The 24,409-nt window shown below is 48.7% G+C and overlaps 2 protein-coding genes across 3 annotated transcripts; one reads left to right on the forward strand and one right to left on the reverse strand.

Moving 5' to 3' along the window:
- Positions 1-1,943: 1,943 nt before the first annotated feature.
- Ormdl3 (ORMDL sphingolipid biosynthesis regulator 3) lies at positions 1,944-8,650 on the reverse strand. 2 transcript variants are annotated; one of them, XM_046420581.2, is made up of 4 exons: positions 8,501-8,650; positions 4,746-4,944; positions 3,852-4,003; positions 1,944-3,479 (listed from the first exon to the last, which is right to left on the reverse strand). In XM_046420581.2, exons 2-4 carry the CDS (start codon positions 4,917-4,919, stop codon positions 3,344-3,346), a joined length of 462 nt encoding a protein of 153 aa, XP_046276537.1. In that variant the 5' UTR covers positions 4,920-4,944; positions 8,501-8,650; the 3' UTR covers positions 1,944-3,343. The 2 variants fall into 2 exon arrangements, with proteins under 2 accessions (XP_046276537.1, XP_046276538.1); XM_046420582.2 differs by having other exon boundaries at positions 4,746-4,939; positions 8,501-8,642.
- A 12,537-nt stretch (positions 8,651-21,187) lies between these two features.
- Lrrc3c (leucine rich repeat containing 3C) lies at positions 21,188-21,982 on the forward strand. Its single transcript, XM_046420374.1, has one exon. The coding sequence runs from the start codon at positions 21,218-21,220 to the stop codon at positions 21,980-21,982; it is 765 nt and encodes a 254-aa protein (XP_046276330.1). The 5' UTR covers positions 21,188-21,217.
- Positions 21,983-24,409: the final 2,427 nt, after the last annotated feature.

A 24,409-nucleotide genomic window follows, 5' to 3' on the forward strand; every position in this document is an offset into this window, starting at 1 on the left:
GGAACTGGGAAGAGATAAGGGACAGAGCATCTAGACTTCACATGACCAGCCCCAGCTGGCTGTTTCTTCCCCTGGCTCTGATTCCTGGCCTCCTTCCCTTGCTGTATTCTACAAGGCAGTTGGGATGGGTACTCCTTAGCAACCATTTGCCAATGGGGTGGTGATTAAGTTGGCCTCAGAAGGAAACAAAGCTTCCCTAGATCTGCTTCCCATCCTATTTCTGGCCACCTTCCCCTCAGTCCCTGCTGCCTGACCCAGGCACCTACTCACCTGCTCCTTTTCTGCCCCAGGCCCCATTGTGGAAGCCAACTCTCAACTTACTCCCAACCTGGAAATTCTTCTAGGTGTTTGGAAAGAGTGACCAGGACCACAGGCCTAACTCAAAGGCTACCAACCTTCTCTCTTGTCCTCAGCTACTCACCAAAAATAGAAATTATCAGGATTCCCTGACGGATCTCTACATAATTCCTGGCCTCAGAGTCTCAGGAAGATATAAAATATCTCAAAGTTCTCCAGGTGGAGCACTTCTGGGAAGGATGGGTAGGGCTACATGCCCCACCTCCTGGGCCTTTAGATAAGCCTCATAAGCCATAGCTGGGTTGGAGGCAAATTAAACCAAAACCTCTTCATTTCTTTCGGACCCAAGGAGTAGATGGGAGATCCTGATAGATACCCAAGGTGAGTTTGAGCCAGAGAATGGTATAGAACAAGACAGCCTGAGCTGTGCTGCTATCCAGTGAGTTAGAATGAAAAATGGAGGGCTGGGGATATAGCTCAATTGGTAGAATGCTTGCCTTGCATGCACAAGGCCGTGGGTTCAATCCCCAGCACCACCAAAAAAGAATAGAGAAATGGCATATGGGTGGATATTAACCAAGTGTCAGCAAGCAATGCATGGCTGTCAGGGACATGACAGTGACCTAGGAACCAGCACACTATGGTGGGCAGCAATGAAGACCCCCAAAGAACAGCAGTCAACACCTGCAAAGAACAGGCTGGGCCAGTAAGAACTCAGCCTCCCCACCTACCACATACCCCGAGAACCCTCTCAGGGAGATGCAGGTCCTCCTTATCTGGATGCCACCTACTCTTCTCTGCACCCCTCATTTCTTAAAGAAAATGGTGACAATTAATCATATGGCTCACAACAGAAGCCATATGATTAAGAAGCACTATACAGCAGAGGAAGAAAATTGAAACTTAGAGAAATACTTGGAGGAGGACACACAGCAAGTGACAGCACTGGGATTGGAACAGAGGTCACTGTTGATGTTCCCTGAACCTTGCCCCAACTGCACTCTTTCCAGCCATGGAAGCAACCCAGGCAGTCCCATTCCCAGGACTGGGCCCAGTGGCTGCATTTCTCCTCCCACTGCTGTGTGGCCCCACTTGGGGAGTGGGACGGTGTCTGGCCTTGGGCAAAGATCCTGCACTCTTCCAGACCCCCACTTCAAGGATGTCATGAAGCAGGACCAAGACTGGAAGAGCCAGGCTGCTGGGGGGAGGTCCTCCCTCCTGTCTGGGACTTTGCACCTGTCCTGGGAGTAGGAGATAATGTGGCACAGACACCCTGAAAAGCCATGTCCTCAGGAGATAAGGACTCCTCCTTCTGGAGGCTATACGAGCCTCAAGAAGTCCTGGGGTTACCTCTTCCCTTCCCACTTATGCTCAGAGACTAGGAAAGACCTTGGAAGAATGGAGAGGGATGGGGAATTTCAGAGGGAAGGGCTGTCCCTCTCACCCCCACCACTCCAGTTGTAAAACCATGCCTGGACTGACCTTCTCCCTGGTCACTGAAGGGCCCCTGCCTATGAAGTCAGAGGTGCATGGCCTAATGGGGCCTAAGAAAAACCAGCAGTCCCAGAGTCCCCACCACTGTGTCAGCAGGAGCTGCTGCCCCCTCCCCCAGGGCCCTCCAGGAAACAGAGGCCAGACACAGAGGAAACAGGAACATATTGCCCTTTATTTGCGTTTCTCAGAATACTGTACAAAGGGAGTAAAAATCCTATTCACACTTTGCTTAGAAAGATTTAAGGTGAAAGTTCCCTGTGATACATGGGGTGGGGATGGAATAAGAGGCAGAAAACAGGATGAGTGAACTCTCCTCCTCCCTCAGGCCCCCCAGCAGAGGGCTCAGGCACTCACACCTTTTCAATGTAACATGCTCCCAGTAGGACTGGGGAGGGGAGAAGGCGCCTCCTCTCTAGCCAGCCCCACCTGTCTCCCTCCTTGGATTGAGACAGTAGCTGCAGCCACCACCCTGCCTGACCCTTCAGCCCACCACCAAGTGGAGGTGGTTTCAGAGCCCCACGTGTACCTGTCCCTCAAAAGGCCCTGCATGGCACCAGTCTGAACAGGGAGGTCACAAGGTGAGGGACTATGGAAGGGCCCCACTGTCCACTGTTTCTGTTGCAGCTTCCTCACACCCAGAGGACAGTGTCAAACTGTACCTGTGCTCACAATGATATAGCCTCTTCCACCCAAGTCCGCCCCTCACGCCAGTCCAGGAGTTTCAAACCCACAGCCACTTTCCTAACCTCTCCCCAAGACCATTCTGTGGGTGAGGAGGAGGTGGGACTAGTTTCTGCCCACTCCCCTTTTACAACACACCTCCACTACTGCTGAGGCCCATTCTTCTAAGACTCGGATCACTACCCCACACTTACCCACCAATGCCCTCTCCCCAACCTCCACTGGGACCAGATGGCAAAGCCCTAGCCCTTTGCCTCCGGAACCAGGCCATGTATGCCCCACCACCACCTCCCCTCACCCTCCCCGCTCCCATCCAGCACCCAGAGTAGGGTGCGGGGGAGCCACCAAAAGCCTGGGACTAGGATCAGACAGCTCTCTACCCAGAGGAGTGAGGTACTGTCACTCACTTGCTTCCATAGATACAAAAATACACTGTTGTCCTATAGCCTGAAGAACCAAAACGAAACAATTCAGAAGCCGTACCTTCCTCTGCTCCCTCACAGGGGTTAAAGTGCTTTGGCTGCCTGAGGGTGAACAAGCAAGCAGGGATTTCTCCCTTGCCTCCTGTCCCAACCCCGGAGATCTAGGTCCATGTTCAGCCCGGGAGCCCAGCCCTTCCATGACCACCCCATGGAGTCTTTTCAAAAGGCAAAAGGAAAGAATCAAAAAATCAGAATGGGTTAGAGCCCAGGGGCCCACCCCAACCCACTACAAGCTACTCCAAGTCGGCTACTGGGGAAGCAAGGGGGAACTAGGCCCAGAGGCATGATCCCCATCTCCGGCAGTGTCCAGAGGCTCCTTGTCTTCAGCATCACAGCAAATGCCTTCCACCCCTCCCCTGCCACCCCAGGCTGGGGAAGGGGCTGCACCCTCAGTACTTATTGATGCCAAAAATGCGGACTCCATGGAGCTGGGGCAGCTTAGGGATGAGAACGCTCATCAGAGACACAGTGTTGAGGATGAAATGGATCTGGTCGTACTTGGTGTAGAAGCTGGTTAGGAAGTACCTGGAGGGAAAGGTTAGGGAGAGAGATGAAAGAATGGAGGTCACCTCCTCCCTCAGAATTCTGACCACTAAGGATATAGGAGGTGTCTCCACACCAGAAGTGGAATGGCAAGATCTCCCGGGCTACCGCGGCCCCTGTCAACTCAGCCCCCTCCTGCACCCAGGCCTGTGGGCCAATGTCTTTCCAACTGAGAAAAGAGGGCCAGGGAGGCCCAGGCCTGAGTGCAGTGTAAGACCCAGGGATCTTTCGCCTTCCCTTCTGTTTATTCCTACATCAAGGGCCAGAGTTGGGGAGGGATTTAGGTCTGGCTGGCCCCAGGCTTCCCCAGGCCTTGTCCTGCCTGCTGGTGTCCTCACTAGTGAAGGCACTCACAGCACAATGGGCGTGATGGTCAAGAACTTCCGAGAAGCCGTGAACTGGACCCCGTAGTCCATCTGCTCCCAGTGGGTCAGCAACCTCGCTTTGCCCTGGTCTGGGGTCTCGAAGGGTGTCCCTTTCACTGTGTGCAGGAAGATGTACATGCCCTGGAGAGGGGTGCCTTCGTTAGAGGATACAAAAGGCCAAAGGGCCCCCAGCTTAGCTCCTCCACCCAGTCACAGAAGTAGTTCCAGGTGATCTGCAGCCTCCCCCTGTTGGGCAGGGGGATATGGGCTGGAGGCCAAGATGGAGCAGCTGGGAGACTGGCAGAACAAGAGGACTCCAGGGGGAGAGGGCAGGCCTGGAATGAAGAGACTGAAAGGAAAAGAAGTTAGCTGAAGAAAAGGCATAGAGATGCTACCTTCCGGCCCAGGTGGAGCCTCCACGAGCCAGAAAGGAGGGGCAAGCTGAGGGGGACTGAACCCCTGCCTGTCCACCAAAGGAGTACGAGGCAATGACTGCTAAGGGGCAAAGGAGGACCGGAGTGAGGGGTAGCATGAGATCCTAACTTGGGGAAGGAGCCTTTCTGCTCCAGGCTAGGCACTAGGATTCCTGGGTGCTGGGGATACTTCAAAGCCCTTGGTTCAGTTCTCAGTAGCCATCTTCCAAATCCACAAGCCACCCCATCCAGGAGATGTAGACAACTCTGCAGATTTGATTCTTCTTATAGGTGTGTACAGAGCTGAAACCCAGGAGGAGGAGTGGGATGGAAAGGTAAGAGGTAGGCCTGGGCGCTGGCAACAGCTGTTGTCAGGTCATCACCCTGCTACCCGGCCCACGTTTGGCAGATTCCTTCTATTCCTCAGCCCCATCAAAGAGCAGCACATATGGTCAGATGCAGGTTCTCACCATGTTGTGGATGAGGTTGGTGAGGGTCCAGACGACAGGGACACTCACGAAGGGGATGCTCAGCAGCACGACATGAAGAAGCCCAATGGCGAGCACGTAGGAGAGCCAGATGCCACGGCTGTTCATCACCCGCGTATTGGGGTTCACTTCGCTGTGTGCTGTGCCCACATTCATCCTGACACCCCTCTCCGCTGCTGCTCTGCAAACAAGCAGCACAGGTGAGACAGGCCACACCACTTCCTCTGCCCCCTCATACCCTCTGGATCTTCCTTCCCTGAGAACTCCATATAGTCTCACTGCTTTGGTTCACAAGAATGGAGGCTGGAAAAAAGTTTATGTGCACTTGGCTCTAGTCATTTCCTGCTGCTGGGGTGGGAGTAAAACTGGGCTGTACTATGCATCATCCCATCAAGACAGTGCCCTATAAGTGCCTGGGGACAGATAATCAAAAGATATTCAGGTCCAGAGCAGAGAAATCAATGCCCATCCCCTGCTATTACACTTCCATGAGGGTCCCCTTCCTACTAGGGGGAGAGAAGAGGCCTGCCCCCTAGAATTCTCCCTCAGTGTAATTCCTGCTGGCTCTGTCTCAACTGAGGGCCTGAGGAGACCTCTCCTACCCTAAGTCCTTTCCACAGGAGTAAAAGAAGGTGAGGCCTGTGGGTGAAGTACTTTGAGGTCACTATTCCCACCCACCCCTAATTTTCTAATCATAGATCTCCCCAAAGTTTACCCAGGAGGACTGAAGGAGAAAGAGGGTGGGAGGAGAAAATAGCATTAAGAGACAACATTTGCTCAGATCTGGAAGGCTCCTTTTTGGTGACACAAAACTATACACCCAGACATTTTATCCATTTGGCAGACACTCAGGCTAACCCTTGGGATGCCAGCCATTCTGGTGTCAAATCTCCAGGGCCCTTTACCCCACCAAAATTCTCCCTCAGCATGATTCCTGCTGGTTCTGTCTCACTGAGGACCTCAGTAGACCTCTCCTATTCTAAGCCCTTCCTACAGGAGTAAAAGAAGGCAAGCCCTGTGGGCACAAGCAGTAGTGGATGAAGTACTTTGGGGTCACTGTTCCTATCCACCCTAATTCTTCGATCCTAGATCCAAACTTTGGCCCAGGAAGACTAACAGAGGAGAAAGAGAGGGGAGGGAAGGAAGGATACAGAGCATGGCCAACATCTATAGTTCCCACAGGCAGCTGGAAGCCAACCTCCCAAGGACACGAAATTGTACCAGCGACTTCCCTCCTGCCTTTTTCCTTCCCTGCCCCAGCCATCCTCACCTCAACCTCCATTCTCAGCACCTGTTTCCATGTATTAACACTGTCCTTTCCCCTGCCCAGTCCCAGTGTTAGAAGCCCTGCAACAGGAGGAACCAGAAGGCTGCCTTTGATGCCCAGGAAATAGTGATCCCTATCTAGAGTGGGCAGAGGGGAGAAAAGAAGGCAGGAGGGGGAAGATCTGCCGCTTGTCCAGAGCCTGGTTGTCCCCAGACCCCTGAGGGTCCTATGACTAGCAGAAGGTGGGAACAGAAGTCACCTGTGTACTGCTCACCTCCTTATCTAAAGTAGGGTCTTGCCTGCTAAAGACCCCAAAGTCATCATCATGGTAGCAGCCCCAAATTTCCTGGTAATACAAAAAGGAGTCCCAGACAGAGATATTCTAGAAGTGCCCAGAAGACCACCTCTATCACCCCATTGGGCCAATCCCCTCAAACTCAGAAACTACATCTCCTGGCAGGATCCTAGCCAAGCCTGCACAAGACCCAATATCCTCATGGGTTAGTTCCTTACTTACAGAACAATGAGAGCAAGTTTCCTCTTCTTAAAACTCAAAGCTTTCAAAGCTTACAAACACAGTTTCCCAACAAGTAAACATTGTCAACCTCTTCTCCCTATTTCTCCACTTCTGGGAGAAAGATCAGTTGATTACTAATGGAAATGACATGTACCCGCAGACACCAAAGTCCCAAGAGTGCGTTCTGGCTGCCAGATTTTTTCTTAGTTTATGAATTGCTAATGTCTATTTTTTGGGGGAAGGGGGTGGTGGTATGATAGGGTTTATTTCAGGGTACAGGCCTGATAGGGTTTACTTCAGGGTAAACGCTGGGTACACGCTGGTGGAAGTGATGCTCCTGGGGCCCACTGGCCCAGCCCATTAAGCTGGATAATTGAGCCTAACAGAAACCCAAGGAACTAGAAAATCCGTTGTTTACCTTCCCAGAGCCTTGGGACTTCAGTTACCCTAACATAGCCCTTGGGATACCTACTACGCAAAAGCCTCCACCTGGGACAGGGGCTGTGTCTGTCTAAGAAGTGAGGCCTCTGAAGGACTTACCACTATGGAGTGAGAAAAAGCTCTCCAGAAACTGTTGGCCCTTCCTTCATAAGTCAGACCTCCAGGGCTGTAGGTGCAGAAAGACTTCTAGCCCTCCCTAGCATTTTGTCCAGAAGTGAGAAAAGCCTTGCTGGATCCCAAATCATAACACTCTACTCCCTCTTCTGTCTAACAGTGCATCCAACAAAGCCCAAAGAGTCTAGGAGGAACCTTGATCTAGGTCCTAGATAACACCTTGGGAAGCTTCTTTCTTAAGCCTGAACACTAGGTGCCCTGAGAGCAGGAAACCCTATTAGACCACCACCCCCCTTCCCCCCAAAAATAGACATTAGCAATTTATAAACTAAGAAAAAATCTGGCAGCCAGAACGCACTCTTGGGACTTTGGTGTCTGCAGGTATATGTCACCTCCATTAGTAATCAACTGATCCTTCTCCCAGAAGTGGAAAAATAGGGAGAAGAGGTTGACAAAGGCAGACAGGTCCCCAGCAGCTGAGGCTCTAAAGTTTTGCTGCCATAGCTGGCAGGTGGCTGCCATCACCAGCCCCTGATGTGGTTTCATAACCTGCCTCAAACTAGAGCCTGCAGCAACTCTGTTCTGTTAACCACTTTTTTGCTGGTAGTTCTTCTCCCCTCCCCCTTGGCTCCACACAGGAACATCCCGGCCCAACCAGTCTGTCAGACACTCACGTCAAGGCCAGAGTGCGCCCCAGGGCAGCCACTAGGTAAGTGTTTCCCATTTCCTCCCCCAGGTAAAAGCAACCCTTTAAACAGCAAGCCTCCTGCCTTGTGGATGATGAGCCCAAACATCCAGGCCTGTACCCTGAGGACCCCAAAGGAAAGTCCGTGGCAGCACACCACATGACACTACCACTCCACCCACCCACAACTTGCAGGACCAAAGTGGCTCACCTCTCGCTCTGGTCCAGCCTCCCAGACTCGAGGGGTTGGTGGGAGTGGAAAGAAAGGGAACCCTCTCCAACCCGGGGGCAGGGAGGAGCGAGGAGGCGGAGTCCTCACTATTGTTGGGGTTTTCGGAGTGGGACTTCTGCCACGAGGGCCTCCCGCTTTGCCTTCCAGCTAGGGACCTGACACTCGGAGCCTAGCAGGGTCCGGTGCCCCACCCCCCATCTGCATGCGTTCACCAAGCCAAAACCTTTATCCCCGAAGTCCAGCCTCTCCCCGCCCCCCACCCCAGCCGAAACACTCCTCCCCGAAGTCCTACCCCCGGCCTCCTACTCCTACTTTCCTCCTCCGGCACCTCCTCGTGTGATGCAGCCCCCTCCACCCGCAACCACCCTACCCCGATCTCCAGTCCGCGGGGCCCCTCCAACAGCCCCCAACTTCTCTGTCGCCCCTCCTCTAGCCCCAGGCCTTCGGATTCCGCCACCCGAAGCTACCGGTCCGAACTCACCGTGCGGAGCGGGAGGTCGAGGGCCCGGGAGGGGTGCCCGGGAACAGGGGCCGCAGCTGCTTCAGCAGCTGTAACAAACAGCGGAGGCAGCACCCCGCTGGCAGCTCCGGCCGAATCAGCGCCTCGCGCCGGCCCCCTCGACGTCACCGCCGCGCGCCGGCCTCCCGGTGCCTCCTGGGATTCGTAGTTTTGCTCCGGCTCCCGTTCCTGTTCCCGCTCCAGCCACTCTAGGGCCGCACCGCCGAACGTTTTGCGGCGACGCTAGAGTGAAATCAGATGGTGTTACTTCGGCGCGTAAAGACCCCACCTTTTGCGCCTGCGCCCTTCAAGCGTGATTTACTCTTGTCTCGTTTTTATTTTGCTTTGTTTTGTTTTTACAATACTGGAAATTTAATTCAGGGGCGCTCTTCCACTGAGCTACACCCCCAGCCCTTATTATTTTTATTTATTTATTTATTTTGAGACAGAGGCTCCCCAAGTTGCCCAGGCTGGTCTCGAACTTTCGGTCCTCCGGCCTCAGGCTCTAACTGGGATTGCAGTAGTACGCCGTCACGTCCTGCTCCCTACCCCAGTTTTTCTAACGAGAAAACCCAGAGCTTTAAGTAACTTGCAGTAGAACTCCGTTGGGAGAGACTGACCCATGTGCAGCGGTTTTACCACTACACCTCACTCCTTGTGCTCCGGCCCCAGAAGGGCCCCTCCAGAAACTGAGTAGCCCGGCCCTTTGCCCTGCCGTATTTGTTGCCTGGGTTAAGGGTCTGTAGGGCAGAGAGCAGAGCCTGTCCAAACCCTGCCTACTTGACAAGTGACATTTGATCCAGGCTGGCCTGAGCCCTGCTGCATCCTGGGTCACTTCAGGCATCAGAATAAACCACGTGTCATAGAAAGATTCTTTAATGAATAGTTAGGAGCCTGAGTTACTGTCTCGGGTCAGCCTGTGTGGCTTTGGGTGGGAAGCTGTGGTCTGCAATTTTCATGTCTGCATGCTCTCAAGGCAAAGGCTCAGACTTTACAGCCAGGTAGACATAGTGTAGGCATTCCTTTATCGGCAGTGTGATCCTGGGCAATTTATTTGTCTTCACCTCCACTTCCACATTCATGAAACCCTACCTCCAAGGTTGTGTGAATTCAAAAGGATGTATGTAAAACACCTATCATATTGTAGGAAGTTGAACTAAAAGGTTCTTAAGGTCTCCTGGGTCACTCCCACTCTCCATGCAACAAGAGGGCCTTGTCTAGGTAATTTCCACTCCCCCACCCAGCTCCTCTCTAAGTCCACACGGCTCAGCAGGGCTGGAAGAGCAGGATCAGATGATGTCATGGCATGCCAACCTGGCTGGCTAGACATGCACCCTGAACTGAATGTGTGGGGACAAGAAGAGGGCTGGCCCAGGAAAGCTGGGGAGCACTTTCTTCAGATCACCAACACCTTCTCAGGGGGCTGCTGCTAGGAAGCAATTGTAACAAAGCTGGAGTGGGACCCCCAGAGGCACCTAAGCTGGCATCAAGCTGCAGAACTGGCAGCTCCTCAAATATTTCCAGGGTCAATGGCCCAAGAGTACTCATCCCAGGATCTAAATAATCAGCCCAAATGGTGAAAAGCTGTTTTGTGTCCCCGGAAGTGCCTCCCGGTTGGTGGAGGCCCTTTCCTTAATATTCATGCCGCTATAGACAGTTGTCCTCACAGAAACTTGCCTGCCCTTGAGGCAACAACAATATCTCTGTTCTGTCCAAAGTGAGCCTGCTTGACTTTTCTGACTTTTTTCTGGATTTCTTCCATCCTCCATCAAGTCCATCCAACCGTGGATCTTTGCTAGTTTCCACATATCTCTGTGAAGTTCAATGACCATACAGAGTCCCCATCTCCAACAAGGCTCTGACTAATGCAGAGTCAACGGAAAGATCACTGCACATGTCATAGCCTATTAATAACTCCTGTTATCAAGGGTTTTTTTTTTTTTTTCACAATGGGAATGAACAGAATTCTGACTCACTCTGGTTTTGTGGTATATTGTGGATCACTTTATGCTTTATTTAGCCAGAGTCCTGTCATCATCTTTCTCCTGTAACTCTTTGCCCTTATAATTACTGTGTCTTCACCAAATATCCTGAGCATCATTCAAGAATGAATGACAGCACTATTATATGGTGCCAGGGAACACACAAACACTTGGACAAACAATTGGCACTCTGTGCCAAGAAGCTGAAAAATTGTTCATGCCTTGGAAAGAAAAAATTGTTCACACTTCTGGTAGCACATTCTAAGGAAGCCATTGCATGTACAGGAAAAGATGCAATGTGTGAAGATGTCCATTCCAGAAATATTTATAGTAGTGGGAGACTGGAAGCAGCCTAAGTACCCAGGAAAAGGTTATGGTCAGGCTGGGGATGTACCTAAATGGTAGAGTGCTCGCCTGGAAGTGCAAGCTGTGGGTTTGATCCCCAGCACTGCAAAAAAAAAAAAAAAGTCATGGTATATCCAACTATATGGATATGAAGCCATTTAGTACATGATTGTGAAAACTCTGGCAGTATGAGAAATTGTTTGCTAGGTTATATGAAAAGATAAGGGTCAGGCACTGTGGCAAACATCTGTAATTCTATCAGCTAGGGAGGCTGAGGAAGGAGGATGGCGAATTCAAAGCCAGCATCAGCAAAAGCAAGACACTAAGCAACTCAGTGAGACCCGGTCTCTAAATAAAATACAAAATAGGGCTGGGGATGTGGCTCAGTGGTTGAGTGCCCCTGAGTTCAATCCCCAGTACTCCCCTCCCCCCCAAAAAAAATAATAATAAGGATACAGAATATCATAAACATTTCCCAGGGATGTAATCAGCAAAGGGAAACTCTCTTAAATAAGATAGGAAGTTTAAAGGGGGGACTTATAGATTAAAATAAATTAAACGGTATATAAACCAAAAGCCTTATTTGGATCCTGGTTCAAACAAACAAACAAAAAAACTTTAAAAAAAAAGATTTTATTTAAATATCAAGGGAATTTGAATGCTGACTAGGTATTTGATGATAAATTATACATTTTAGGGCATGATATGGTCCTGCAGAAAGGTGTTTTTAAATTTAAAAAATTACCTTATCTTTTAGAGATATATAGTAAATTATTTGTAGTTGAAATGATACAATAACTGAATTGGCTCTAGAATAATCTGGACCAGGGAAATAAACAAACAGATCATAAGGTGATAATTATGGAAACTAGGTGATAAGTTCATGAGGTTCCTTATATTATTTTCTGTATTTTTTTATTTTTGAAAAGATAAAAAAAAATAAAAAGATTTTCTACACATGCATATACATTGATGATCAAGATAAGCAAAATTAGGACTGGGGTTGTGGCTCAGTGGTAGAGCACTTGCCTAGCACATGTGAGGCACTGAGTTTGATCCTCAGCACCACATAAAAAATAAATAAAGAGGCTGGGGATGTGGCTCAGTGGTAGAGTGCTTGTCTCACATGCACGGGACCTTGGGTTCGATCCTCAGCACCACGTAAAAAATAATTGAGTGAAATAAAGGTATTGTGTCCAACGATAAAATAAATATTTTTAAATAAATAAATAACATAACATAAAGTTATAAATAAAAGTAAAAACCATAATCTAAAAAAATAAAAACAATAATTAAAACTAGAGCTGGTAAGATCCTGGCACCAGGTTCAATTCCCAGCTCCTCTAGTTAATGCTGTGTTACGTTAGGCAACTAACAAAACCTGACTGGGCTTCAGTTACTTCCTTTATAAATGGAGATGATGACAATCATAATACATGCCTCATGTTGTAAAGATTAAATGGATCAATAAACCTGAAATGCTTAGAACAATTCCTGGTACATAGTTAAATGCTCCATAGGTGTTGCCTTTTAACAATTCATTCCACTTTTGAATGATTTGGGAGCCTCTACTAGGCTATGGAAATGCAACAAAATGAAAACAGACCTTGTATTAGGGATTCAGGGCGATCTTTTTCATTCTCTAGTTTCGGACTTTGTGTAACGTGATATTACTTTTAAATGTTTTATGAAATGTGTTTTTAAAACAGAGCCAGCTGCGGTTACAGGCTCTCCCTGCCCTCTGGGAGCTGCTTAGTGTGCTGAGGTAGGTTAGCCAGCTTTCCCAGTGGGGGTGGCCAGACAGCCCCCATTGGGCAGAGATGGCCCTTGCAGGCAGGCAGCATGATAAACAGGGAGCAAATTCTCTGAAAGAGGGCAGTGGCAGAAGCCAGGAGGCAGGGCATCAAGAAGAGGAGTGCCTTGCCCTAAGTCCTGGGGAAGAGAATACCACTCCTTCCCTCCTACCACCTCCTGTCCTCGACCTCCTCTCCACTGCTTCCTACAGGGGAGGTGTTGAGGTCTACCCAGAGCAAGGAAGGCAAGGCTGTTGGTTTCAATGACAGTTGTGTTGTTTTGTTTGGGGAAGGGGCACCCCAAGCTTATGGAGGATGTAGGGATGGATGCCAAACAGAACAAGGAGAATCAAGTGACCCTCCTGAGGACTACTAAGCAGGGGAGAAGCCAGAAGAGGTGCAGTGCCCACTGGTCGTGTCTCCAGGGGGTACTCCATCCTGACTCCCTCACCCAGCCCTGAGGTTGGCCCTTTGGGGCTGCAGAGGAAAAGGGCTGAGCCAACACTTGGGAACCAGAACCTCCCCTCTCTGGGAACAAAGTGTGGGGAGGTACTGCAGGAACCCTTCAATCTGCATATTCCCTGATATGGAGAATTGAATAAAATAGTTTCTAAAACTGGAACTATGCCTGGCTTGGTGGAGCAAGCCTGTAATCCCAGCTGCTAGGGAGGCTGAGGCAGGAGGATGACAAGTTTGAGGACAGCCTTGGCAACTTACTGAGATGGTGTCTCAAAATAAAAAGGGCTGGGGATGTAGTGCAGTGGTAGAGCACTTGACTAGGATGTGTAAGGTCCCGGGTATTACAATCCCAATATTGCAATAAAAAAAAAAAAAGAAAATGGAAACTATTACAGAGCAAAAGTACAGTGGAATGCCGGGTGCAGTGGCACACACTTGTTAAAAAAAAAAAAAGAGTACAATGGATATAAAGTCAATAGATTTAAGACAAGACCCTTTAGCACTCTTCCAATTGAGTTTCTACTGCTAGCAGGTCTCACCCATCTGGAAATGCAGACCACCTTCTTCCCCTAATGGAAGCCAGCTCATCCTACAAACATAATTATAACAAACATTATTCAGTGTTTGCTGTGTTCCAGGCACAGGATAAAGAGCTTTATATGTACAAACTCTGTTACAGCCAGCTTACCATGCTAGCTGCTCCTTCTGGGTCTTTCTCACATTTGCATTTCCTGCACTGAGCAAATCTTAGCAAATGTTAGCTGAAGTGCATTTCTGAATATACACCCCAGATTGCAACCACTCGGAGCTACTTACCTTGCTCTCTCTCTCTCTCTGTTGCCTCAACCTGTAATGTTTTCCTCTTGGTCTTTCCATCTAGTAACCCCCTATTCATTCCTCAAAGCCTAGCTCAGCTGTTACCCTCTCCAAGGTCCAGGCAGAGCCCACTGCTCCATCCTCTGGACTCCTGGGACAATTGCAAACCTCAGCTAGACCTCACCCCTAGGTGAGGCTAGTGGCTGTATTTGTACACATACTAATCCATTCCTATTGTATGGGGGATATTTAATTATCTCTGCATCCCAATGCCTAAGAGACCCTGGTGTTCAGATGTGTGTTGAGCAAATGAGAAAGTACATTGAAGGGTGGGAGCTTGAGATGTCTACACTTTGTCCTTTTCTACAAGGAATAAGAATAGCAAAGACCTTTCTGCCCATTCCCCTTAAACTGCCCAGTAGTCTGGCATTAGATGGGTCATGAGAGGGAAAGTAACTACCCTCCTTCTTTCCTTTCAATTACCCCTTCCATGCAGACTGGACCTGAAGCTCTCCAACATCAATGGGACAGAAGACTGAGAGGATTACTTTCCTGGCCCTGAACTTGGGAGCCAGAGCCCTGCCCTGCCTCAGCTTCTCCTCTCCCTACCATGGTGAACACACTGAGCATCAGGCTAGAAGGGATCTCAGAGTCTGTGAGGTCCAGAGAACTGAAGGCCCAAGGGGACTGAAGAAGGATGTGCCCAGTAACATAAATATCAGGTGGTCTTGGCCTGCCCAAGGGTGTTCCCATATACTCCACAGGCCATAGCAAGGCATAGAATGCCACACTAGGCATTCCTCCCCTGCCATGGCTTCCACTCAGGCCCTTATCATCTCCCACCTGGACTGTTACTATCTCTGGTCTTCCTTCCACCAACATGTCCTGCACACAACCAGCAAAGTGATCCAAATATCAAATCTAATTCAAAACCTCTTCCATCCATTAGCGCTGCCAATGTCTCAATTCTTACTTGGTATACAAGCCCACAAATATCTGGTCCATTTCCACTTCTTTAGCCTCTGCCACCAGCTGTTCCACCGGCTCTACAGTCTGGAAGTTAAGCTGTTTCTGGCTTCCCCGCCTGAAGAACCCAGCCTTGAAGACCAGCTCAAAGGTCACTCCTTAGTGAAGCTTTGCATGATACCCTAGGAAAACTAGTGTACCGGTGAGAAAAACCCAAAAGAAGCAATGATTCTTCCCCTAGGTGAAATCTAATGAATTACCTGAAGAACTGCTTAAAACCCCCATCATCAGACACATGCCAGACCTCAGATGCATCCTTGTGGTGGACCCTGGCATCATTTTTTGTGTGTGAATTTTTTTATACCTTTATTTATTTTTTTATGTGGTGCTGAGGATCAAACCCAGTGCCTCACACATGCTAGGCAAGTGCTCTACTGCTGAGCCCCAGCCCCAGCCCCCAGGCATCATTTTCAAAGACTTCTAATGTGCAGCCAAATTGAAGTAGAAACTTACCTTTCTCACATAATGAATTGAAAGGTAGGTCGTAGCTGGTGTTATTTGAGTGATGTCCTGGCCATCATTTCAGTGATGATCTTGACTCTTCCTTCCTGCTTTATTGCCTTATGATCATGAGATGACTAGAATTGACCCTCCTTGTTAAAGTAGGGAGAAGAGCAGGGTCTAGTCCTATCCTCTCTTATGAGCAAGTCAAAGACTGTCCCAGAGATCCTTTCAGCCAAACTCCTACTTAGATGTCATTGACCAGAACTGGGTCACCTCCAGTTGTCAAAGGAAGTTAGAAAAGTGGGCTGAAACAAGATCCCTGATACCCGAAGGACCAATCAGTTTTAATCATCAGGGATTGAGTACTTAGCTCCTCCCCAATCATGTGTGTTACCACAGAAGAAGGTAAATAATGGATACCACGTGAGCATCCAGCAGGTTCTGCCGCATTTCTTCTCTCTGTGTGCTTCAAAGCTCCTTGTATGCACAGCAGTTCTGGCCATGTGTCAATGCATGGAGACATGCATTGGCATGTCTACGTCTCTTCTAGACCAACAGTTCTCAACTTAGGAATACCCGGCGAGACTAGTGCTCAGACCATCCACGGAGATTGTAAATTTTTTTAATATTTTTTTAGTTGTAGTTGGATATAATACCTTTATTTTATTTATTTTTATGTGGTGCTGAGAATCGAACCCAGCGCCTCGCCTCACACGTGCTAGGCGAGTTCTCTACACTGAGCCACAACCCCAGATCCCCCACATTGTAATTTTAATTGCAGATGAATCCGAGATGAATCCTCTGCATAAGTGATTCTAAGATGCAGGATGAGTTTCAAGAACCTCTGCTACAGACCAGCACCTTGAGAACACGTCTGTATCTTCTTCAACTAGCACAGTACTTGGAACACAGGGCTCTCAAGAACTCCTCACTGAATGAGTGAACAAAAGAATGAATGTCAGAGAAAAATTTCTGCCAAGCCCCAGCCTTCAGTGTGTACCATGATAACTATGGGTCCTGCCTCCCTTCAGATCTCCCCTTTTTTTTGAGCCCTGCACTCAGCCTCCTTTAATGAACCATAACCACAGCCCCAGGTAGCCCCTTCTATGTGCATAGATTGCCTGCCTCTCCCCCAGCTGCTGTGCTGGGTAGCCCAGTCCCACTCTCGCCTGGCAGCTGTCTTAGTCTGAGAAGGAGATAACTCTCCATCAATGACCAGGGTCTACTGTTATACCTTAGCTAACCCCTCTGCTCAGTATGAGAAAGCAGCAGGAGGGGAAGGGTTTCACAGCTTCCTATTCCACATTTAGCCACAATCCCAAAATGGACACCCAAGTATTCAGTGGCAGTGTGCCCAGCTTAACTAACAAGAAACCTTACAGAGAAAATGTTTGCTTCTCCTGCCCAAATGTAGAAAATGTATTTGTATCTGATTCCTTAGATGAATATGAGCCTGAGAGATGCCTCCATTGATTCCATAACAATGAGTCAGGGATAAGTAGATCCCCAGAGGTGACATAATGTGGTATTCTACCATCTATTCTGACCCCATCATGCTTCTGAAACTGTTCATTCCAAGTTAACCCACAGGGTCTCTCTCTCTCTCTCTCTCTCTCTCTCTCTCTCTCTCTCTCTCTCCTTCCTGGTTTCCATGTCTTGAGTTGCTTTCCTCCACTACACCATTCACCCATAATGTTCTGCCTCACCCTGAGCCCAGAGAAGACCAGGTCAAAGATGAAGAGAGCTCAGACCAGCATGGAAGAAGCATTGAAGCAGAAAAGTTGTTTCTAATTCTTGGAATATTGATCCATATTTAGAAGCTTTCCTCTGTCATACCTTTCTGCCATGATGTTCTGCCTCACCTGAGAGCCAGAGCAATGCAGTGGATCGATAATGGACTGAACCTCTGAAACCATATTGTGTCCAGAGAAGGGGGGATACTCCTGACAATGGAACAAGACCAAGTTCATGCAGGAGATTCCCCAATGAAAGAGAATCCTAACCTGAAATAGGTGGAATGGTAGGTCCTACCCACAAACAGCCACAGAACTCGGGAGAAGCTGGACACTCCTCATGCCTTGATAAGTAGAAATTATTGAAAAATAACTGTTTCTTTATGGGTCTGCCATTCCACTTGGAGAAATGAACCAGGCAGAGTCAAGCGGATTGCTGAATGCCTAATAATGCCCTGATAAAATGTACAAAATAAAGTACTACTCTGGAATGCAAGTCATTCCACACACAAAACAGCTATTACTTTTCAGGTAGTTCTTGACTTTTCAGGCTTTCTACTGAGAACTCATCAGAATAAAACTAAATTATTAGTTTTATTATGTTAACTTCTAATGACATTGCAAATGGTTTTGGGACTGCTGAAGAGAAATGGAAAAGTCTCTTAATCTGAAAATACCTGAATTACAGCTTCTTTTTTTTTTTTTTTTTACCTTTACATTCTCGTATGAGTAAAAAACACAATAATGTAAGTCATTCATTTTATATTCTTTGATATATTTGGGAGGCGAGGTACCAGGGATTGAACCCAGAGGTACTTAGCCACTGAGCCACATCCCCATCCCCTTTGGGGTTTTTGTTTTTGTTTTTGTTGTGAGATAGGGTCTCAATAAGTTGCTAAGGCTGGCTTTGAACTTGTCATTCTCTGGCTTCAGCCTCCTGCTGGGATTTAGGCATGCACCATCAAATCCAGCCTTTGATATATATATTTTTTTAATTGGGTGATTTAAAATGTAAAACATTTACATTAGCAATATAATTCAAGTGAAACAGTATTCAAAATATTAGCATATTAATATACTATCTGTTAGAAAGATGAAGCACAAAAGTGAGGCTTATAAAAAGTTTTTAACAACATGGAAATGCTAAAAGTATAGTGTTAAAATTTTTAAATGGCAAAACAAACTGGTGTTTATGCAATTTGATCTCAATATGTAAAACAGGTGTATGGTAAATTTAAAAGACACATACAGAAAAGCAAAAGTTAACCCACAGGGCTAACTTCATTCATGAGCAGGCAACCTACGAAGTGACAAGAGGCCCTGTCCTGTGCTCAGAAGGCCCCACACTCTGCTGACACTCTCTTGAAATACTTAAGTTTTTGAACAAAGGGCCCCATATTTTCATTTTGCACAGTGTATGATCCTGGTCACCCATAATCTCTTAACAAAATCCAACCAAGTTTTCCTCTTCAAAGGTCTGCACAGCGTCTGATTTCATCTTCCTTTGAGCAGACTCCCCCTTTCTAGTCTTTGTGACACCCCACACTACGGTTCTCTTCCACCTTTCAGACCTAGTGGGAGAGTCAAGGTTCCTGCAGGTATCATCAGGGACCAAAAGACAAAGACACAGGGTATTAGCAAGTGCAGCATAGAGGTAAGAGAGGTGCCAGTGGAATGGGAAGTGGTTGGAAAATGAATCAGGAATCTTAACTATGGTCAAGTTATAAGGCCACTGACTTACTGTGAGACTCTGGTCACATTCTGGGTCTCACTTTACCTATCTGCAACCTAAGAGGATTCAACCATATGGTCCCTTCCTTTGAGCTCCATGAGGTTCCAAATCCAGCAGCAAACTGGAGATGGAGAGGGTAGAATGGTACCACACAAAGTGAGGCTGTGGAGTGGCCAAGAGAGTCAATATAGTTGAACTTGAAGGTCATGGGAATTACAGAAGGAAAAATCACCATGAGCTAAGGGATTTGATGGGTCATTCACATACATATTCATCTCCATGAGCTCCTGTCACTCCTGCCCCTGCAGAACACAAGAGATGAGGTGGAGAGGGAAAACTTGTCCTGGATGCTAAAATCATGAAGACAGACCATAGTGTGTTCTGGAAAACAGTGATTGTAACAATTAGCATCTGCACAGTGCTTCACAGAGCTCCCTCATGTCCAATTCACCTGGTGGATCCTCTCACCCTGCAGCAGTATCCTCATTTGCAAAGGCAAACATGAGGACTTGGAGATACTGTGCCCAGTGCACACACAAAACATGTCTTCTGGCTTTGAATCCTTCCTTCCCAAAGTGCCAATCTGGGAGGCCAGGGCCCCAGCACATGGAGAAAACTTGATTCTGTTACAATCCAGAACATAAAGTTAGCAGGAAACCTCCTGGGCCACTTGATCAGACTTCAGGCAGCTTTAAGAACCCCTTCCAGCCTCGGTGGCACACGCCTGTAATCCCAGCAGCTCAGCAGGTGGAGGTAGGAGGATGTCAAGTTCAAAGCCAGCCTCAGCAAGAGCGAGGCGCTAAGCACCTCAGTGAGAGCCTGTCTCTAAATAAAATACAAAATAGAGCTGAGGATGTGGTTCAGTGGTTTAGTACCCCTGAGTTCAATCCTGGGTACCAAAAAAAAAATAATAATAATCCTTTCCATCTGACATTGTGGTTTCTGCCTGTAATCTCAGATACTCTGGAGGCTGAGGCGGGAGCATTTCAAGTTGGAGGCCAGGCTGGACAACTTAGGGAAGCCCTGGATTCAATCCCCAGTACCGCCCCCCCTCCAAAAAAAAACATCCTTCCAATTCCTAGAGGGACCAGACCATCAACCCACCCCAAGAACAAAAGAAAATTTAATCACAGCGCCCCCTGGCAGGCAAGAGGGTTAGCAATGTGAGAAGCCAGTTTAGGTTCTCTGAAGAGGTATAGGGAGGTTTGCTTACCATGAAAGACTGTGGAAGAATGTCCACAAGGTGTGGAGAGTAGAGAAGAGCAGTGACAGGAATGGAGTTGGAGGATACAGGTTGCTGGAGGCAATGGATGTGAGATGGGGCCCTCCCACTTCTGACCTCCGAGACTGCCAAGCAAGCAGTCCTTCTGTCTGGCCAGGCTCAAGTCAAGGTTCTGGGAGGTAACCTTAGCACTGCCTGGGAGAGAATTAATGGGAGATGGCAATGATAAGGACTTGGGAGGGGGGAACCCAAGGCAGGGAGTGGACTTGGGACCTGGTCTCCCACAGCTGAGTTCATCAAGGTCCAGGATCTGCTCTCCCTTGGCATCACCTGGCCAGGTCATGGCTCAGGTATCTGACACCTGTGGCCCAGAGTCACATGCAAGGAAACCCAATACACTTGGGCCCCAGGCCCCAGCTTCCAGCTGCTATGAGCAAACAGGTCTTCTGAAGGAGGGAGCAGGTCTCCAAGCCCAGCAGCAGGGAAGAGGACAGCACAGGGAAGGACTCTGCCATCAACAGGGGTGAGAGGCAGGGAGGAGGAGGGAGAGGCGGAGGGAGGACAAACAGAGCTGAGTAGAGGGGTGGATGCTTCTGGAAAAGGGTTTGATGGGCAACAGAGTAGTCATGGAGCTTAGCTTACCTAGTCAAATCGAGTCTAGCTGCATGCTCTGAAGTCCTATCATTAACCTATCCTCCTTGCCTCCTTCACATGAATGCCAACCAGATCTTCTGACGCCTGCCGGGCTCACCTAGCTGTCGCCCAGGTAGGTAGGAGAAAAGTCGTTATTCCAACAAAGAAATCAATACCCAGGCAGAAGAAGAAACTTAGAAACCCCCAGACTCATACCAACAGGGCCTTGGACCAAGAGACCTCATAGATTAACCCTTCCAGAATCAACAAATCCTAAGTCTCTATCCAAAGAGCCCTATTGAGATGTCCTAGATCAAGAGAGAACCCAAGGAGGAAGTAAGAAAGTCACCCAGGCTGAGAGAGCTTCCAAATGGCCCCAATCCAAAGACACTCCACAGAGGGACATCAGGAAGAAAGAGCTGGCAGTGGGAATGGAATTTTCTTTGCTCTTCCTTCATGTGATCTTCTCTTCCCCAGATCCTACTCCACTCCAGGACTATGCCAATCTGTGGCCATGCTCCCACCAGCTGTTCGCCTCCTGCCCCTCCTACTGGTGATAGGTACACGGGGTCCTGTGCCCAGCCTCCGGTCACCTCCCCAGGGCTGCTACGTGGCACAGGAAGCTGGTGAGAGGACATTCCGCTGCAGCCAGGCAGGCTTGAGTGCTGTGCCCACGGGCATCCCCAATGACACCCGCAAGCTCTTCCTGGATGCCAACCAGCTGTCATCACTGCCAGCTGGTGCCTTCCAGCACCTGTCCATCCTGGAAGAGCTGGATCTGTCCCATAATGCCCTTGCCCACCTCTCAGGGGCTGCTTTCCAGGGTCTGGCAGGCACTCTACGCCACCTCGACCTCTCTGCCAACCAGTTGGCCTCGGTGCCTGTGGAGGCCTTTGTGGGGCTGCAGATCCAAGTGAACCTGTCTGCCAACCCATGGCGCTGTGACTGTGCCCTCCAGGAAGTGCTCAGGCAGGTGAGGCTGGCCTCAGGCACCGGGACAGGCATCGTGTGCGGCCCAGGAGCCCGACCAGACCTTGTAGGGCAGGAGTTTCTGCTGCTGGCTGGGGAAAAAGAGCTGTGTGGGACAGGGCGGGGAGGGGCTCGGAGGAGCACTGACGTGGCCCTGCTGGTCACCATGGGGGGCTGGCTGACACTGGTGGTGGCTTATCTGGTCCACTATGTGTGGCAGAACCAGGATGAGACCCGGCGCCCTCTCAAAAGAGTCCCTGTGCTGCAAGTACGCTCTGAGGACTCCTCCACACTCAGCACGGTGGTCTGATAAGCAGAAGCACCCACAATCTCAGTCCTATGCTCTCCCTCTTCCTTTCTGTTCCACCCTCACCCCACCCTCTTTCCTGTCTCCCCTAAATACCTGATATCTCTCTCTCTCTCTCTCTCTCTCTCTCTCTCTCTCTCTCTCTCTTTCCCCGTACCAATAGTATACTTGGTACCTGGATTTTTACATGCCTCGTCTGTGCCTGCATTGTGCTAGACTCCTAGAATGCAAAGCTCCCAGGTCTATGGTTGGGATTGGGGCTGACAGAACAGAGCATAACCCCAGGTGGTCTATGCTAACTCAAGGATAGGTGCAGACAGCCACCATGAAAGTGGGAGCCTGGGCCTGGCTCTGGGTCACCTCAGAGGTGTCACTATAGAGATGTGTGAACTGATACTTAGGGAATGAGGAGGAGTTGGGGCAAAAAAGAGGGATGGGCCTTGGTGCAAGTTCACGTACAAAGGCGAGGAAGATGCGAAACAACTGGAGTATCCAGGCAGCAGCAACCCCTACCTGGGGCTGGGAGAGAGGGTTCAAAGAGGAGTGAGTGGACCGTGGACCAAACTGGAGGTGAGGACAGAAAGACAGGGTACATACCACCTGATTGAGGCTCCTGTGGGCTCCTCCTCTCTGCTCCCTCTGCTCTACTGAAAAACTCCCTCTTTCTTCTTGCCTCTCTTGTTCCTGGTCTCCTTTCCCTGTGCCCTCTATTGGGGATCCCTTGGCTCAGGGTCCCCTACTTCCTTTCCCAAAGACTCCCATCTTTCTGCTCTTTCCTCTATATTTATACACTGATGTGTTCCCTGAGCCCTTTCCCTTGGGGGAAAGGTGGTCTCCTCTAGGCAGGGGTGCGTGACTGCAGAGCTGGGGGCAAAGAGGAGATCCCAGAACATCACTGGGCAATAAAGTCCATTTTATGAATGCCCCAATCTCTTTCTTATTGTATTTGATTTGTTTGTCTGTTTATATACTTATTTATTTTTGTGGAACTGGGGATTGAACCCAGGAGCACTCTACCACTAAGCTACATCCCCATCCCTTTATTATTATTATTTTTTTTTTATTTTGAGACAGGGTCTCACTAAGTTGCCCAGGTTGGTCTCTAATTTGCAATCCTCCTGCCTCAGCCTCCTGAACAGCTATAATTACAACACACGCCACTGTGCCTGGCTCCATATTGTTCTTTTTTTTTTTTTAATGTGTGAACTAGCAGTAAGGAATAAGAATTGGAGGGGTGTTGAGCTTTTCTCCACCCCCTTTACCTCCCCTGTGATGGGGGTGCTCTGATTGGGCTGAATGCCAACTTCCTCTCTCCCCTCCTGCCTCCCAGCTCCTGATACCAGAGTTCAACTGTTAGGGAAGCCAAGGCATATGAATGAAGGATGATGGAACTGGAAGAGTGGAGGATGAGAGGGAGCCTCCAGGGAGGACCAGCAGGGAGGAGGGAGAGAGGGCAGTGCCCAGACACTAGTTATCAATGAGCAGTCTCCAACTTGCTGGCCCAACCAGCCTCCCTAGGACCAAGAAGGGGTCAGGGGAACTGTTACCTTCTTGGCAATCTGTCTTTTCTCTCAGAGGGTGAGCAGAATGCAGAGATAAACCAGGTGTGTTCAAAGTTAATAAAAGAACTTCTTGGTAGGATACAGGGGTCAGGGGGGAAACCAAGTTGGGAAAAGGAGGGAGCATATGATATATCACTAATACCACATAGACCTCTTAAGAAACCCAAGAGGGTCAACACACTGTCTGCAGTTGGATAATCCTCCATTCAGGATTATCCACCCATGGGGACTCCTTGGAAGAAAGCTATTTTGGGAAGCTCATGCAAGCCCAAATAGGAAGTAAAGATAGGAATCACTGAATAGGGTTCCCCAGACACTGGGGCAGAGGGTAGTCACTCAAAGAGTGGCAGAGAGAAATCCATTACCTCCCCTGATCCCACCGCCCGATCCTGCCTTCTCTGTCTCCTTTCTTGCCCTTCCCTATCTGTGTTTTATTTGTTTGTTTATTTTTGGTTCATGGGATTAAACCCAGAATGAGCTACATTCCCAGCCTTTTTCAATTTTATTTCCAGACAGGGTTTTGCTAAGTTGCCCAGGCTGGCCTCAAAATTTCCATCCTCTACAAATCCTTCACCCCTTTTGTTTAATTCCTCTAAATTTATTTTGTATTCATTTTAAACTATTGCAAGTAGCACTTTTTTCTTTCATTATCTAATTATTTATTGTCTGTAAAAAATAAATATATTTGATTTTTGAAAAAGAAAAAAAAAGAACTAAGAAGTGAAGTCAGAGAAAACTTAGGAAACCGTTAGTGATCTTAGCCAGTGGAAATTCACCAGAATGGTGGAGTCACAATCCAAATGGGAGTGAACCAAAACAAAAGGGAAATTAGGAAATGAGAAACATTAGATTTTGAAAAATATGATGG

Source organism: Marmota monax, unplaced genomic scaffold (genome assembly GCF_021218885.2).
Source record: "Marmota monax isolate L192 unplaced genomic scaffold, Marmota_monax_Labrador192_F-V1.1 WCK01_AAM20220418_F8-fsc00064, whole genome shotgun sequence".
NCBI classification, from domain to species: Eukaryota; Metazoa; Chordata; class Mammalia; order Rodentia; family Sciuridae; genus Marmota; species Marmota monax.